This window comes from Salvelinus alpinus, chromosome 32 (assembly GCF_045679555.1).
Source record: "Salvelinus alpinus chromosome 32, SLU_Salpinus.1, whole genome shotgun sequence".
NCBI lineage: Eukaryota > Metazoa > Chordata > Actinopteri > Salmoniformes > Salmonidae > Salvelinus > Salvelinus alpinus.
In genome coordinates this window covers 7,706,612-7,725,546 of record NC_092117.1, presented here as the reverse complement: position 1 = coordinate 7,725,546, position 18,935 = coordinate 7,706,612, and the positions used below count along the sequence as shown (strand labels likewise).

General features: G+C 44.0%; 1 protein-coding gene across 1 annotated transcript in view; it reads left to right on the top strand.

The window, feature by feature from the left end:
• Positions 1-18,935, top strand: part of LOC139562700 (TATA-binding protein-associated factor 172-like) — a 62,790-nt gene that overhangs the window by 39,580 nt on the left and 4,275 nt on the right. Inside the window, exons 24-32 of the mRNA XM_071380635.1 lie at positions 60-169; positions 2,102-2,303; positions 2,583-2,731; positions 3,462-3,614; positions 9,075-9,196; positions 17,434-17,601; positions 17,737-17,814; positions 17,899-18,028; positions 18,704-18,845. Coding sequence (XP_071236736.1) covers positions 60-169; positions 2,102-2,303; positions 2,583-2,731; positions 3,462-3,614; positions 9,075-9,196; positions 17,434-17,601; positions 17,737-17,814; positions 17,899-18,028; positions 18,704-18,845 — 1,254 coding nt within the window. The remainder of the gene's footprint in view (positions 1-59; positions 170-2,101; positions 2,304-2,582; positions 2,732-3,461; positions 3,615-9,074; positions 9,197-17,433; positions 17,602-17,736; positions 17,815-17,898; positions 18,029-18,703; positions 18,846-18,935) is intronic.

The following is an 18,935-nucleotide window of genomic DNA, read 5'->3' as shown; positions in this document are numbered from 1 at the left end:
TTGTGTGTGTTGTCATCAATGAAGAGATATTGATGCATTTCTGCTCTATGGTGTTGTAGATGCAAAGCTCCAGTTGGAGAGGGGGGATGCTGCAGCCCAGGATCTGGTCAACTCTCTGCAGGTGCTGGAGGTCACGGCTGGAGCCATGGCCCCCGAGCTCAAACCTCTGGTAAGACAACATGCAGGAGTCTCACCAGTAGAAACACCACCATCCTATCTACCAAACTCCAGTAAAAGATTGACTTCTCAAAGCTCAGAAATGTCTCCAATGTTTTCACACCTCAGTTGTAGTCTGTCAAGATGAGTTCACATCCCTCGCCATCTGCTGTGTAGGTCCAGGAAAGTATTCAGACCCATTGGCTTTCAACATTTTGTTAGGCCTGATTCTATAACTGATGAAATATAACAGATGACAAAGCAAAAACAGGTTTTTAGAAATGTTTGCTAATTTTTTAAATAAAAAAACAGATATGACATTTGCATAAGTATTTTTTGATTTATTTTTATTTCACCTTTATTTCACCTTTAACTGTCCTACCAGGTTGGCCAGTTGAGAACAAGTTCTCATTTACAACTGCGACCTGGCCAAGATAAAGCAAAGCTGTGCGACACAAACATCACATGGGATAAACAAACGTACAGTCAATGACACAATAGAAAAATCTATATACAGTTAGTGCAAATGTAGTAAGATTAGGGAGGTATGGCAATAAATAGGCCATAGTGGCGAAATAATTACAATTTAGCAATTAAACCCTGGAGTGATAGATGTGCAGAAGATGATGTGCAAGTAGAGATACTGGGGTGCAAAGGAGCAAAAAAATAAATAACAATATGGGGATGAGGTAGTTGTGTGGGCTATTTACAGATGGGCTGTGTACAGGTTCAATGATCGGTAAGCTGCTCTGAAAGCTGGTGCTTAAAGTTAGTGAGGGAGATATGAGTCTCCAGATTCAGTGACTTTTGCAATTCGTTCCAGTCGTTGACAGCAGAGAACTGTAAGGAAAGTTGGCCAAAGGAGGAGTTGGCTTTGGGGATGACCAGTGAAATATACCTTCTGGAGCGCGTGCTACGGGTGGGTGCCGCTATGGTGACCAGTGAGCTGAGACAAGGCGGGGCTTTACCTAGCAAAGACTTATAGATGACCTGGAGCCAGTGGGTTTGGCGACGAATATGAAGCGAGGGCCAGCCAATGAGAGCACACAGGTCGCAGTGGTGGGTAGTAAATGGGGCTTTGGTGACAAAACGGATGGCACTGTGATAGACTACATCCAATTTGCTAAGTAGAGTGTTGGAGGCTATTTTGTAAATGACATCGCCGAAGTCAAGGATCGGTAGGATAGTCATTTTTACGAGGGTATGTTTGGCAGCATGAGTAAAGGTTGCTTTGTTGCGAAATAGGAAGCCGATTCTAGATTTAATTTTGGATTGGAGATGCTTAATGTGAGTCTGGAAGGAGACTTTACAGTCTAACCAGACACCTAGGTATTTGTAGTTATCCACATATTCTAAGTCAGAACCGTCCAGAGTAGTGATGCTAGATGGGCGGGCGGGTGCGGGCAGCGATCGGTTGAAGAGCATGCATTTAGTTTCACTTGCATTTAAGAGCAGTTGGAGGCCACGGAAGGAGTGTTGTATGGCATTGAAGCTCATCTGGAGGTTTGTTAACACAGTGTCCAAAGAAGGGCCAGAAGTATACAGAATGGTGTCGTCTGCGTAGAGGTGGATCAGAGAATCACCAGCAGCAAGAGCGACATCATTGATGTATACAGAGAAGAGAGTCGGCTCGAGAATTTAACCCTGTGGCACCCCCATAGAGACTGCCAGAGGTTCGGACAACATGCCCTCCGATTTGACATACTGAACTCTTACTGAGAAGTAGTTGGTGAACCAGGCGAGGTAGTCATTTGAGAAACCAAGGCTGTTGAGTCTGCCAATAAGAATGCGGTGATTGAGAGTCAAAAGCCTTGGCCATGTCGATGAAGACTTCTGCACAGTATTGTCTTATTGTCAGACAAACTTTGATTTTGGAGCGTAATGTCTCAGAATAGCGCATTTACTGTATTGTCTGTCTGATAAGTTCTTCCCCTCTGTGTTTCAGTTGCTGGAGCACCTGCCCCACCTGTTCACCTGTCTGCAGCACCCGTACACGGCCGTGCGTCACATGGCGGCGCGCTGCGTTGGTGTGCTCAGTAAGATCGCTACCATGGAGACCATGCACCTGTTCCTGGAACGTGTGCTGCCCTGGCTGGGGTGCATCGAGGATGGCACTAAGCAGGAGGGGGCCATCGAGGCCATGGCCTGTATCCTTCATACGTGTCAGTCAGACATGTTCCCGTGTATAGGCAACCAACCAATGGTTTTTATATAAAATAGAAAAATGACATGTCATGTAGCAGACACTTTATCCAACAGTATATTGAGTGCATGCATACATTTTTTTGTAAATGTGATCCCAGCATGAATTTAACCCAAAACCCCACAAGACCTGACATAACTGAAAGAATGGGTGTAATATTGAAACCAGGGGAGTTGGTGTCTTGTGGTTGGTTGTCCTTGACCCCTTGGCCACCGCCCCCCAGGTGTGATGGAGCAGTTGGATGTGGACATTGTGCCGTACATTGTGCTGCTGGTGGTGCCGGTGCTGGGCCGCATGAGTGACCCCAGTGACAGCGTCCGTTTCATGGCCACGCAGTGCTTCGCTACCCTCATCCGCCTGCTACCACTGGAGGTAAACATACACACCGAACAATACAGCATAGGCAGTATGTTTTAAGGAGATTTGTTTGAGCAAGTAGTTATTTGGGAGTAGTTATTTAGTCTTTTTTGGGATGCCAGGTAATTTGTAGATCTGTGATTCTGCGCAGTCCGACTGCAGTGTAGTCGATTTCAAACGCTCGCTAGTAGATCTGCGGCGTTACTTCCTACTGTGCAAATATGGTTATTTGCCTTTTGCCCAATAGAGGGCAGTATCTCACTATTTTCCTATGCTGAATATTTTATGTGATTGTCATTTGGAGGATGTGTGTGTGTGCTCTAATGAAGTTGGGCTTTTTTTTTTTCATGGCGACATTGACATCTGTCAGCGGTTAAGTGTTCATTGGTTCATTGGTTGACTTCAATCAGAGAGATTAAGTGGGAGTAATGAATCAGATGCACTGGAGAATCGGGACGGCTGAATGTCACCCGAATGACCTCCCAGACACAGTTGACTCCCATATAAAAAATGTTGGCACCTGGTAATGTTTGTTTGGATATCTTACACCCTTTTCACACTATCACACTATGCTGACCACAATTGTAATGCGCTCAGGTATTTAATTTTTTCATTATTTCCAGCAAGGTTCCAGCAACTATGGTGGATGTGAAACCAGGTCAGCAAAGTACAGCTGGGCTTGGTTCAGGTTAGTGGTGTGAAAAGGGTTTTGAGTCTGCCCTTTTATTATTATTTTTTAACGTAGGCGGGTATCCCGGATCCTCCCACCATGTCGGATGATCTGATTCGCCAGAAGGCCAGAGAGCGTCATTTCATGGAACAGCTGCTGGACAGCAGGAAGTTGGAGAACTACAAGATCCCCGTGCCCATCAAGGCTGAGCTCCGCAAGTATCAGCAGGTGTGTGTTTACATGGCCTTTATTTTTTTTAACGTGTGTTTATGTGTGCATTTACATTTTGTGGGTGTTAGAATTCTACCATCAATTGGTCGGGCCAATATTAGCCATTTTCATAATCTATCGGCTAACAGCCCTTGACTATAGGTGCAGCTGAGAACTCCTTTATAGCGCGAGCGCACTGTGCCTGTTGTGTCAAGCTGCTGCAAGCTATCTTTCCTCAAGGAACCTATAGGCTGCATCTTGCTACCCACTCATGCTGCACATCATTTATCACACTTGTATAATGCAAAAATGTTGAACCCTAAATTAATTTCCTGTTCGGCAAAACAATGTCCATACAGGCTACGGCACAAAGACTGATACCGTTGGCTCGCTAGTTAGCTAGCAAGATAACATTCAGCATTCACAGAAAGCTAACTTTGCTAGCTAGCTTACAGCTAAAGTAGGGATGAAATATCAGTCATTTTTGCAGCCGACTAACAAACCCCCATTAATCGGTTAACAAACAATTAATTTCATCCAAACAGTAAAATTAGTTGAAGGAAAGTACTATGCATGGGTAGGGTGTAAAATAACATTGCTGAACTGAGCATACCACATAATACAACTCTGAAGCGCAGTGCATTTTGTTTCATGTCTGTAGGTCTTACCATTGCTGAGATATTACAATTTGTGTGTACGAATTCTGGGTCAAAAGGTCACAGGAGATAATGCACCGGTCAATGGCAGAGCCTTTTCCATAATGACACAAGTGGACTCGGATTAATAAACAAACTCAAATATCTCAAGATAGGAAAGTCCTATCAACATGACATTTTCAAGGGTTATACAATAATATGAGCATGTTAAAATGAAATAGAATTAAAAATGTTTACATACCGTAAAACTTCAATTAAACAGTCTCAAATAGCCACTTTATTTTTAGTAGCCGGGCAATAGCACACATTTCAGCAATATAAATGCCTGTTTTAAATAAACGCCCTGTCTAAATGAATTGTTTACGAGGTTACCGTGACTTGTTTACGAGGTTTTATGTTTGATGTGTCACATTATATAATTTTTCCAAGTCATTACTGAATTATGGCAATCAGCTGTTTTTATCGCCAGTAAGTAACTGCTAGCTATTGGATGATAGCTAACTGGCAAGCACAAAAATTCAATACAGACCCCAAGAAATGGGCAGATCGCCATCTAGTGGTGAAAGTGAGATCTGCCGAAAAATGCACAGTCAGAGGATAATAATTCTGTCAAGGAAGTTTGTTTTAATTTAAAAAAGGGTGTAAATGATAACACATTAGTGCAGGAAATTAAGGAATTGATTAAAAAGCTGGACATAAACAATGAACTATGCAAATGAACAAAGCTGTGTGCATTAAGGAAATAGTCTGTCTGTTGTGTCTAGTGATTGAAGCAAATAAAAGCCTGGGCTATTAATTGAAGTTTTACGGTATGCACCTGTACTGTATACATTTTCTGTTGTACGCAATAAATCATTGACCAATTAGGCTTTTTCCACTTAAGTTATTTATTTTGGCCTACTAATGCAATTAGTCCCACACATATGCTACAGTACTAACCAGGGGTAATACTGTAGGGTTTTAGTGTGCTTCTAACAGACACTTATGTAATTTGACTCAACATTCTCTTATTTTTCTTGTGCCCACCTGCTCTAAAACCGTCTGCGGTGGCGGCTAACCTTCCTGATAGCTACTCTAGCAAAGGTGAGATTGTAAGATTGCATGAAATCTTGACAGCAGCATAGCAAAATGTTCCCAAGAATTTGACTTGTGTAGTGATATATATATATATATCTTTTTTTTTTGCCGTTTCGTCAGATGTATATCTCACTCAGGCGTTTTTTTTTTTTAGCTTTCTCACTTCCAGCGAAAAGTTTTTGGAAGAAGCGTAAAACCGCTCTGGCCCCACTGATTGTGCGCTCCCCGATATCAGAGACATGCTCATGAGTGGTTTATCAGACAAAATTGACATTTACACATTATTCACAACATGTTAACGAATGTGCCAACATTTTTATGATTTAGAAAGTGCGCACCAGAGTCAAACAGCAGAATCCTCAGTCAAGATTGTCACGTGACCTAACACCCTAGCACGGGTACAAGGAATGGAAATGTGTCATTAAAATCTTTAAAAACATGCGACAATAGCGAGCCGATCGTCTCATATTATTGAACATGCAACTACTGTAATGAAGCAGACGAAGGAAGGCGTACAATTTGCGGGAAAACATTGATCTAAAAGATGCACCTGATGGAGTGGTTTAAGAGAAACATCTCCGTTGACTTAGAAAGAGGGGAAATGTAAATATGCAACAACTAGGATGGGTTAATATGACTAGGATTTTGCCTTTGGCTTCTGGACAACGAAAGAAGGTGGATATGAAAACCAATAGAGAAATGCTGACACGTTTTGGGTCGCTAGCTTAGCTGTTAGCTGTTGCATGCGTCTCCTTTCTCTCTCTGCTCCGCTGCTTCAGCCTGCGTCTGAGTTGCCTAGCAGCAAGTGTCCGCTCTGGCTTGTTGCCTAGCAGCAAGTGTCCGCTCTGGCTTGTTGCCTAGCAGCAAGTCTCTGCTCTGGCTTGTTGCCTAGCAGCAAGTCTCCGCTCTGGCTTGTTGCCTAGCAGTAAGTCTCTGCTCTGGCTTGTTGCCTAGCAGTAAGTCTCCGCTCTGGCTTGTTGCCTAGCAGTAAGTCTCTGCTCTGGCTTGTTGCCTAGCAGCAAGTCTCCGCTCTGGCTTGTTGCCTAGCAGTAAGTCTCCGCTCTGGCTTGTTGCCTAGCAGTAAGTCTCCGCTCTGGCTTGCTCACAGCTCGCTCTGACTAGACTGAGCCATTAGTTGACGTTACTCAAGCTACTTTCTAACTCTAAACTCACTGTACTTTACTATTTTCGTCAAAATAAGAATTGCAGTCGGATCCAACACTTCGTTTTTGACTGACGGGTTTTGTTATATTCTGACACCAATTTAATGACACAAAATTATGCAAATGAACCTATAGGCCGATTTAAAAAAATATATATATAAAAAAATATATATATCCTTGAGTCTATTGATGCAGCTGTGCGTCAATCTAAGTAACATTATAATAAAAATCCCAATCAAAATCCATACATTTTAAGCTAGATGTATATTTGAGCTAGGGATGTTGGCCTTCAGCATGTGCGGTGGAAGGTGGCAGAGCTACAGCGGTGTTTGTCAGACATCCTGAAAATCGCTATTCTCACAAACGTATGTAGCGTCCGAACGGTTTGACTCTATGGAAAGGGAAGACTCTCACGAACATGATGGGGTTCTCTGTTTTGCTCTATGACTCCCACAAGTTTCACAGGACTCGTCTGAAGGTAACCCACACAAACAAATTAAGGTCGTTTTGTGCCAACAAAAATAAGGGGTTAAATATGTCCAAAAAATACACATTTCCTGAGCTTTCTTATATCTCCTAGGTATAGGACAGACACTTAAATCGTATTCCTTATGTGTCATTTTTTTACTGTCTTTGCCGTTTTAGGAATGTGTTATTCCATGTGTTTCTATGGGCTATAGTTGTAGACCAAATTCAATATTTTATCACTATTTTTTTATACCGAAAGGGGTCCTAAAATTCAAAATCAATAGCTAAATGATCCATGGTATGAACATCTTAAAACAATTCCATATGTTACAGATGACAAACACTCTACTGACATTTGCCAAAACAAGCTCAGTAACTCAATGCATGCATTCATTGAATATGCTTTCCCCTGTATTGTAAGTAGGCCTAAACTACATCTTGATTTACCCAGTTTATCAATAGATTTACTCTACAACAAAGTAAAATTGATTATTATTGTAAGGGCTATCAAAGTTAACGCGTTAATCACAGTTAAACTTTGAAATGTTAAGCACAATGCGCTCTGCTGTGCGGTTGTCAGTAGTTACCACAAGCACAAAGTAATAATTATGACTAATCCACAGATGGAACAATGAGACAGATAATTCGCCGGATGTATAAATGTGAAGCATCCGCTTGGCGTTTCCACTCACTACCAAACATATGGTAGAGGAAGAGGAAGCCCACTGGCTGGCAGTTGGAGGAGATTGATTTTGGCCGACGTTCAGCACATTTTCACATCAATGAAACATTTTGATTTCAATAGTTTTCTGTTCCCAAAACTGTTTATGAACGGAGTGGACTGTTTTTTAATATTTATTTTTGTAGATTTTGTTTTGTAGACTTTGCCCTTTCAAAAAATCACGTTGTTTAGAAGTGCAAAGGCGAATTGAGTTATTGCGCACTTCAGGAGGTGTTCCCTAACGCAAATATGCAGATCGCGCCAATAGGATCTCGCTAGTTCGTGCTTGGCTCTGCCCACTATGACTCGTCTGTTCCAATTGGAAACGACAGGCTCTGGTATATTTTGGTTTAGTTATATTTTTTGGAGGCTATTAAATCTGATTTTAATCTTAACCACACAGCTAACCTTATGCCTAACCTTTAAATTAAGACCAAAAAGCACATTTTTGTTTTCATTCATTTTTACGGTATAGCCAATTTTGACTGGCTGTGGTAACTAGTGACAAACGTAGTGTGCTCTCGGTCTCAGACTACTCTACAGCAACTGCTTGCTGCTGTCTCTTGTGGTGCTTAAACACCCATTATGCATGCAGTTTCGAATGAAAATTTACAGAAAGTTCAACCATAAACACATTCCAAGGGCATTTCTTTAGATAACAGCCAAAAACGTAAATTGCACAGAAGTAGCTAGCTTGTTATGCTAACGTTAACTAGCAGCTAGCTCATCAAACAAGAATGTTTACAATGCCATGGCTGAATAACTCTTGATTCAACTCTAATCAAGAAGCATTCAGCTGCTGTAGATTAGGGTTGGAGTGAAAATCGACAGAACGGTAGCTCTCAAGGAACAGGGTTGGAAAGTGTGTGTGTGTGTGTGTGTGTATATCCACTACTCCTCAGATATGCTCCAGGACTAAAAGATGAGGGATGGCCTTGTCTCTAAATAGTTAAATAACTCTGCAAGCAATTCAGCACTTTCCACTTTATCTTCCGTCTCATCGTTTTCTGCCAGCCTCTACAAATAGGGTTTGCTTTAAATGTAGCAGGGAGGGCAGCTGCTGCTGACAAATGGCTTTTGAACAGAACACACATTTTAAAGTGGTTGAATGGATGGGCTTTGTGCCCAACATCCATCTCTCTAATGGAAAAGTGATTTGTAGATCAGTGATTCTGCCTGTGATGTAGTCATACGCAAAATGTCAGCACAGTGACAATGTTTGTATGAATTCTTTCACTCGTCACTTCACACGGTGTGGCATGAAATGCAGTGCAACAGCTCATTGAGTCACATCATTGTCCCACCCTGCCATAGCTAGTATGCAGAATGTGATTGATAAGGTTATTAAAATGACTAATTTGATGGACCGTTTCAATGACTTTGATCTTTCCAGGACGGAGTGAACTGGCTGTCCTTCCTGAATAAGTACAAGCTGCATGGTATCCTGTGTGACGACATGGGCCTGGGCAAGACCCTGCAGTCCATCTGCATCCTTGCTGGGGACCACTACCTCAGGTACTTAACTGCATGACCACACATTTACATTTACATTTAAGTCATTTAGCAGACGCTCTTATCCAGAGCGACTTACAAATTGGTGCATTCACCTTATGATATCCAGTGGAACAACCACTTTACAATAGTGCATCTAACTCTTTTAAGGGGGGGGGGGGGTTAGAAGGATTACTTTATCCTATCCTAGGTATTCCTTAAAGAGGTGGGGTTTCAGGTGTCTCCGGAAGGTGGTGATTGACTCCGCTGACCTGGCGTCGTGAGGGAGTTTGTTCCACCATTGGGGTGCCAGAGCAGCGAACAGTTTTGACTGGGCTGAGCGGGAACTGTACTTCCTCAGAGGTAGGGAGGCGAGCAGGCCAGAGGTGGATGAACGCAGTGCCCTTGTTTGGGTGTAGGGCCTGATCAGAGCCTGAAGGTACGGAGGTGCCGTTCCCCTCACAGCTCCGTAGGCAAGCACCATGGTCTTGTAGCGGATGCGAGCTTCAACTGGAAGCCAGTGGAGAGAGCGGAGGAGCGGGGTGACGTGAGAGAACTTGGGAAAGTTGAACACCAGACGGGCTGCGGCGTTCTGGATGAGTTGTAGGGGTTTAATGGCACAGGCAGGGAGCCCAGCCAACAGCGAGTTGCAGTAATCCAGACGGGAGATGACAAGTGCCTGGATTAGGACCTGCGCCGCTTCCTGCGTGAGGCAGGGTCGTACTCTGCGAATGTTGTAGAGCATGAACCTACAGGAACGGGTCACCGCCTTGATGTTAGTTGAGAACGACAGGGTGTTGTCCAGGATCACGCCAAGGTTCTTAGCACTCTGGGAGGAGGACACAATGGAGTTGTCAACCGTGATGGCGAGATCATGGAACGGGCAGTCCTTCCCCGGGAGGAAGAGCAGCTCCGTCTTGCCGAGGTTCAGCTTGAGGTGGTGATCCGTCATCCACACTGATATGTCTGCCAGACATGCAGAGATGCGATTCACCACCTGGTTATCAGAGGGGGGAAAGGAGAAGATTAATTGTGTGTCGTCTGCATAGCAATGATAGGAGAGACCATGTGAGGATATGACAGAGCCAAGTGACTTGGTGTATAGCGAGAATAGGAGAGGGCCTAGAACAGAGCCCTGGGGGACACCAGTGGTGAGAGCACGTGGTGCGGAGACAGATTCTCACACAAACGGGTCGTGTTCCAGGCCGACTATATTGCAGTTGCACTGCATGCATCAATCAACGGTTGCATGCTATGTCATCGACTGTGCAGTCGGGCATCAGATTGCTATATCATATGTGGTTACCAGACGTCATCAGAGCACGCAACAGAACAGTGTACTGTCTACATTTGGTTTATTTTTTATGAAATCATTTTCAAATTTTTTGTTTTTTTACGTTTTATTGAATTCCGTGACGCGGTTAGCCTTTACGGCTGGGACTGCAGGTTTGTGTCCCGGAATCCTCTTAAGTAGCAGTTAGCTGCTAGCCGTCATGAAAACAGAGCAGGCTAACGCTAGCAGTGCAAGCCCACCAATGTTTTTTTTCCCACGGCTGGGCACAAATGCTTTAGGTGTTTTGATTTCCACGCAATCACAAGATTGTGGAACTGTCAAATGGACTGGGATTAGTCTGCCCTATATGCACCACCACCAAGCAGCTTAAGGGAAAGAGATCCTTCGGCTATGAGAAGCGGATGACCTATTTTCTTACCGTAGCCCAGGCAAACCAAATCTGTTTCTAAATGCCTCCTATAGCAAAGCTGTCTGAGTCAGGCGGCGTTGATCTGTCCCAATCCAACGGCTAGATATTAAGCTCAACTCTGCGGCCCATTGGCGACTGGATCTCGCAAGCCGTAGGAGATCGGGGAGGCAGTCTGGCCACCCTTCATATATCCGAGAAGATCCGATTCAGCTATCAAACAGCTTTCCCCTGCTTGATACAGACCACCCAGCCCGGGAGTCAACACGGATCCTGGGAATATACCAACAGCCAGTGGCACCCTCCTACATGGCCACCACAGTTTAGCAGGTCGCTGACTTGAGACAGAAGGATCTCGGGCCAGCCTCCACCTTCCTGGGGTTTTCCGACGCCATCCACTGTTGCTGGTGAGAAGAATCAGGCTAGCCTGGCACGACGCCTCTGTGGACCGACCCAAAGACCACTGTCACACAGGAGCCCGTTTCCATGACATCAACTCCCTCCTGCCAAACAATTCTGGCCAACTACTCCATTATTGACAAAGGTTTTAACGACCTTCGCTTTAGGTGATCTGAGGGAGTACTACACAAAAAATGGTAACACCTTCGCTAGCACAGGGAAGAGAATAATTCTCTCTGGCCCCCTCCCGTGCTATCGAAGGGGTTCGGAACGTTTCAGCCGACTCGTTGCCCTCAACGAGTACCTGAAGAAACTTTGCAAGGACAGGAACGTCTCCTTTTGTGACAACTTTGATTTGCTGTGGGAGCAACGGCACTTTTTAAGAGACTGGATTTCACCCTAACTGCAGGGGTTCTAGGAATATTTCCAGGACAATGGCAAACCGTTTTAGAGACTGACGGACAGTGTCTGGTAGTGCTCCAGTCCTCCCTGTCAGAATAAGCAACGGAGGACTTGGAAACCATATCAACTCCCATGGAAATGGCACTGTGGTTATTGTAACCTAATTTATGTTCCTCTAACTCTGCCTTCTAGTGAGTTTCTACAAACTGTCATCTACCATTCTGGTAAATTGGAGACTTTCAGAAAATCTGGTTGTAACGTTAATCATTTGGTCGTTTTTCCATTGTTTACCTCGAGTGGCCCACACTCATTGAATATGGAGCTTTTAAATGTTAGCGCAATCACTAGTTAAATCACTAGTTGAATGACCTCATTACGGAGCGCAAAATGGATTGCATGTTTCTCACTGAAACATGGCTGTCTTCAGATTGTAGTTCTACTGTTATTGAAGCCCCCCCCCCCAGGCTCTATTAATACTCTCAGCTGTAAGGACATTTAGTTTGGTATATGCTATACTGTTTAAATGTCAGCCACCAGTGCTGGTTATTTTATTTTTATTTTTTATTATTTCACCTTTATTTAACCAGGTAGGCTAGTTGAGAACAAGTTCTCATTTGCAACTGCGGCCTGGCCAAGATAAAGCATAGCAGTGTGAACAGACAACACAGAGTTACACATGGAGTAAACAATAAACAAGTCAATAACATGGTAGAAAAAAAAGAGAATCTATATACAATGTGTGCAAAAGGCATGAGGTAGGCAATAAATCGAATAATTACAATTTAGCAGATTAACACTGGAGTGATAAATCATCAGATGATCATGTGCAAGAAGAGATACTGGTGTGCAAAAGAGCAGAAAAGTAAATAAATAAAAGCAGTATGGGGGGTGAGGTAGGTAAATTGGGTGGGTAGTTTACAGATGGACTATGTACAGCTGCAGCGATCGGTTAGCTGCTCGGATAGCAGATTTTTAAAGTTGTTGAGGGAGATAAAAGTCTCCAACTTCAGAGATTTTTGCAATTCGTTCCAGTCGCAGGCAGCAGAGAACTGGAAGGAAAGGCGTCCAAATGAGGTTTTGGCTTTAGGGATGATCAGTGAGATACACCTGCTGGAGCGCGTGCTGCGGGTGGGTGTAGCCATCGTGACCAGTGAACTGAGATAAGGCGGCACTTTACCTAGCATAGCCTTGTAGATGACCTGGAGCCAGTGGGTCTGACGACGAACATGTAGCGAGGGCCAACCGACTAGGGCATACAGGTCGCAGTGGTGGGTCGTATAAGGTGCTTTAGTAACAAAACGAATGGCACTGTGATAAACTGCATCCAGTTTGCTGAGTAGAGTATTGGAAGCTATTTTGTAGATGACATCGCCGAAGTCGAGGATCGGTAGGATAGTCAGTTTTACTAGGGTAAGTTTGGCGGCGTGAGTGAAGGAGGCTTTGTTGCGGAATAGAAAGCCGATTCTTGATTTGATTTTGGATTGGAGATGTTTGATATGAGTCTGGAAGGAGAGTTTGCAGTCTAGCCAGACACCTAGGTACTTATAGATGTCCACATATTCTAGGTCGGAACCGTCCAGGGTGGTGATGCTAGTCGGGCGTGCGGGTGCAGGCAGCGAACGGTTGAAAAGCATGCATTTGGTTTTACTAGCGTTTAAGAGCAGTTGGAGGCCACGGAAGGAGTGTTGTATGGCATTGAAGCTCGTTTGGAGGTTAGATAGCACAGTGTCCAAGGAAGGGCCGGAAGTATATAGAATGGTGTCGTCTGCGTAGAGGTGGATCAGGGAATCGCCCGCAGCAAGAGCAACATCATTGATGTATACAGAGAAAAGAGTCGGCCCGAGAATTGAACCCTGTGGTACCCCCATAGAGACTGCCAGAGGACCGGACAACATGCCCTCCGATTTGACACACTGAACTCTGTCTGCAAAGTAGTTGGTGAACCAGGCAAGGCAGTCATTAGAAAAACCGAGGCTACTGAGTCTGCCGATAAGAATATGGTGATTGACAGAGTCGAAAGCCTTGGCCAGGTCGATGAAGACGGCTGCACAGTAATGTCTTTTATCGATGGCGGTTATGATATCGTTTAGTACCTTGAGCGTGGCTGAGGTGCACCCGTGACCGGTTCGGAAACCGGATTGCACAGCGGAGAAGGTACGGTGGGATTCGAGATGGTCAGTGATCTGTTTGTTGACTTGGCTTTCGAAGACCTTAGATAGGCAGGGCAGGATGGATATAGGTCTGTAACAGTTTGGGTCCAGGGTGTCTCCCCCTTTGAAGAGGGGGATGACCGCGGCAGCTTTCCAATCCTTGGGGATCTCAGATGATACGAAGGAGAGGTTGAACAGGCTGGTAATAGGGGGTGCGACAATGGCGGCAGACAGTTTCAGAAATAGGGGGTCCAGATTGTTATAACCCTGCATTGACCATCAAAGCACTGCCCCATTTTATTTTCAGATTTTTTTAAACTATTGTCCTTGAACTATGATAAAATCATTGTTGGGCGATTTTTTAAATATTCATGTTGACAGGGATTGACGCCAAGGCAATTGAATTTATGAATCTTTTGAGCTCTATGGACTTCATCCAACATGTCACTGGACCCACCCATAACTGCCGCCATGCTCTGGACCTGGTTATTACCAAAGGGCTTTCTATTGACACATCCTCTTGTTGATGTTGCTTTGTCTGATCTCCACTGTATTTGTTTACTACCTTGTTCCCCATTGTACAGGGTAGTACTGAACACCTTATTAAGAAACACTATCTCACCTCTGAAATTGCTACAGATTTTGAGTGTATGAACAACACACCATCACCTATTCTGCCTTCCTCTTGTGATGATTTAGTTAACTTTAATAGCAAACTAGGGGCAACCATTGACGCCATAGCTCCTGTAAGGTTAAAAAAAGGCCACATCCAAACAGAGCCAATTGGATGAGTCAGAAAACAAATCAATTAATAAGAAATTGCAGAAAGGCAGAGCGGAAGTGGAGAAAGTCAGTTGCTGGTCAATTATGATATTCTGAGAGGGCATCTTGGCATATATAACAAGGCAATTAGAAATGCAAGACGGGTTAATTTTTCTGACATGATCACTAATAATCAGAATCTGTAAGGGCTTTCGTAAGTAGAAGGAGAGGAGGACCAAAGCGCAGCGTGGTACGTTTCCATATTTATTGGAACACTTTTTTCAATACGAACAAAAAACAATAAACAGACGAAAACCTACGAAGCTACAGTCCTGAACCTGAGAAAATAAAACACATGAATGCAGGAACAATCACCCACAAACAAACAGTGAAAACAGGCTACCTTAATATGGTTCCCAATCAGAGACAAAGACAAACACCTGCCTCTGATTGAGAACCATATTAGGCCAAACAACAAACCCAACATAGAAACACAAAACATAGAATGCCCACCCAGCTCACGTCCTGACCAACTAAACAAAGACTAAACAAAGGAAATAAGGTCAGGTACGTGACAGAATCATTCGAGTGTTCTTCTCTGCCATTGATGGCCTGATAAATCCTACCCCCGCAAGTCTGAACTTTCCTCCACATATTAAATGTGATGCGTTTCAAAGATAAGATCACAATCATTAGGCTGGGTATCAGTCAAGCAAGACCTGATGCGAGATTTGATATACAGTGCATTCCGAAAGTATTCAGATCCTTGACCTCTTTTACATTTTGTTAGGTTACAGCCTTATTCTAAAATTGATACGTTTTTTGGTCTCAATCTGCACACAATACCCCATAATGACAAAACAAAAACAGTTTTTATACATTTTTGCAAATTTATGAAAGATAAACTGAAATATCACATTTACATAAGTATTCAGACCCTTTACTCAGTACTTTGTTGAAGCACCTTTGGCAGCGATGACCACCTCGAGTCTTTGGTTATGGCTCTACAAGCTTGCCACCTGTATTTGGGGAGTTTCTCCCATTTTTCTCTGCAGATCCTCTCAAGCTCTGTCAGGTTGGATGGGGAGCGTTGTTGCACAGCTATTTTCCGGTCCCTCCAGAGATGTTCGATCGGGTTCTGGCTGGGCCACTCAAGGACATTCCGAGACTTGTCCCGAACTACACCTGCAATTGTCTTAGCTGTGTGCTTAGGGTTGTTGTCCTGTTGGAAGGTGAACCAGTCTGAGTGCTCTGGAGTAGGTTTTCATCAAGGATTTCTCTGTACTTTGCTCTGTTCATCTTTCCCTCGATCCTGACTAGTCTCCCAGTCCCTGCCGCTGAAAAACATCCCCACAGCATGATGCTGCCACCACCATGCTTCACCGTAGGGATGGTGCCAGGTTTCCTTCAGACGTGACGCTTGGCATTCAGGCCAAAGAGTTCAGTCTTGGTTTCATCAGACCAGAGAATCTTGTATCTCATGGTCTGAGAGACTGTGCCTTTTGGCAAACTCCAAGCGGGCTGTCATGTGCCTTTTACTGAGGAGTGGCTTCCATCTCTACCATAAAAGCCTGATTTGGTGGAGTGCTACAGAGAGGTTTCTCTGTGCCTCGACACAATCCTGTCTCGGACCTCTACGGACAATTCCTTTGACCTCATGGTTTGGTTTTTGCTCTGACATGCATTATTAACTGTGGGACCTTATATAGACAGGTTTGTGCCTTTCCAAATCATGTCCAATCAATTGAATTTACCACAGGTGGACTCCAATCAAGTTGTAGAAACATCTCAAGGATGATCAATAGAAATAAGATGCACCTGAGCTTAATTTCAAGTCTCATAGCAAAGGGTCTGAATACTTATGTAAATAAGGTATTCGTTTTATACATTTGCAAACATTTCTTAACCTGTTTTTGTTTATTTTTATAAGACTAACGTAACAAAATGTGAAAGTCAGGGGTTCTGAATACTTTCCGAATGCACTGTATGTTACCCCTTGGCAAGCACAGCATTGATTTCCACTGCTACTCAGACGATACAAAACTTTACGTTTCTGTGTCACCAGAGGATTTTTAGCTCCACAGAAATTAGACTATTGGTGATTTTAAATACTTGGATGGCTCACAACGTCCTCCAGCTAAATCCGGACAAGACCGAGGCACATATTGTTGGAGCCACAGCATAGAGAGAGAATCTGACTGCACATTTTAATTCACAGGCAGTGAAGGTAAAAAACCTAAGTGTAACTTTAGATTTTGAACTCCGATCACACACGTGTGTGTGTGTGTGTGTGTGTGTGTGTGTGTGTGTGTGTGTGTGTGTGTGTGTGTGTGTGTGTGTGTGTGTGTGAGTGAGTGTGAGAGTGTGAGTGTCCAAAATAGATTTTTACCACCTGCGGAACATTGCCACGGTGCGGTTGTTTCTCTCTCAGGCTGATACAGAGACTCATCCATGCTTTTACAAGCAGGCTTGACTACTGTAATGCTCTCCTGTCTGGTCAACCCAACAAAGCCACTGGTCAAGGGCAAAACATACAGAATGCTGCAGCACGGGTGCTGGCTGCCTGTGAGTTTTAGAACAAATTAAGATTCTTCTATCTGTTTTTGTGTGTAGTAAATAGTTGTTTTTCTTAATTGTTTTTCTGTGAAACACATCGTTGCATCCATGCCTGAAATGTGCTATATAAATAAAGCTTGATTGGATTGAATACCTATCCAGGCGTTGTGAAATCTGGCAGACAACTGCAATGTATTCGTCCTGGAACGTGTCCACTGTTTGACTTTAAACTATACACCGTCAGCACATTGGAGGCGCCTCTGTTGTTAAGAGTTCTATTAATTGTGTGCAGGGCGCAGGAGTATGCCAAGACCAAGGCAGCAGACTGCACCCCCCTGCCCTCTCTGGTGGTGTGCCCCCCCACCCTGACGGGTCACTGGGTGGACGAGGTGGGCAAGTTCTGCACCGACGAGTACCTGAACCCCCTGCACTACACAGGACCCCCCACCGAGCGTGCACGGTAAGACCCCTAGACCGACCCTCACCCACCCAAACATACACACGATTCCACCACAGAGATTGCATAGGAGAACACGGCATCATCATTTGTTTAAATTATTACGAGGTTAAAATAATTGTTTTTTTTCTATTGCAGGTTACAGCATCAAGTGAAAAAGCACAACCTAGTAGTAGCCTCCTACGATGTTGTACGAAACGACATTGACTTTTTTAGGTTATTTATTTATTTATTTTTAAAAAATATCTGGAATGGTGGCTGTCATTTTTATAAATAATATATACAATTTTTAATTTTCAGGAATATAAAATTCAATTACTGTATCCTCGACGAGGGCCATGTGATCAAGAACGGGAAGACCAAGCTCTCTAAGGCCATTAAGCAGTTGGCGGCCAACTTCCGAGTCATCCTATCAGGAACGCCCATCCAGGTGGGCGCATAAACTTCAGCCAATTATTATATATATTTTTTAATTTAACCTTTATTTAAGTAGGCAAGTACGCTGGGCCAATTGTGCTCCACTGTATGGGACTCCCAATCATGGCCGAATGTGATACAGTCTGGATTCGAACCAGGGACTGTAGTGACGCCTCTTGCACTGAGATGCAGTGCCTTAGACCGCTGCGCCACTCGGGAGCTTTAAAAAAAAAAAAAAGTCAGTAAAGAATAAGCAAAGGCGTCTGCAGTGGAAATGAATCTGTTGCAGTGTGTTTGTTTTGGTTTTTAGCACCTTTTGTTTTTACTAGACTATGATCCTCTTGAGCTTGTTAATGTTCTGTGCTCACTGCATCAGATCAATGTTGCCTAATCATTTCTCTATACTTGCCTAATGATTCCTTCCTCCACTCTGTGGGGCGGTTGGCCGTATTGTCTTTATATTGATGGGTCTATTAGTGGATTAAATGAGGACATTATGCCAAGCCTATGTGACATTAATGGTGATGTACGTTAGATTCAGTGAATGCCTATTGGCCAGTCTGCCGCTGTAGCCTTTATAGAGAAGTTCAGTCCAAGCAGTCGGACTACTTCCAAGTCTCAGCGTTTATTTCATTCTAATACAACTCTCTCACTTTTGGACTCTTTCTCTCCCTCTACCGCCTCTCAGAATAATGTTCTGGAGCTGTGGTCGCTCTTTGACTTCCTCATGCCCGGCTTCCTGGGCACAGAGCGGCAGTTTGCTGCCCGCTATGGAAAGCCCATCCTGGCCAGCCGTGACGCCAAGAGCTCGTCACGCGAGCAAGAGGCCGGTAAAGATCCGTTTTTTCCTCTGTTCTGATGTTGGTGTAATCACCAGTTGTGAATGCCTAACAATGAGCGCACGGAAGCTGGGTCTCGTT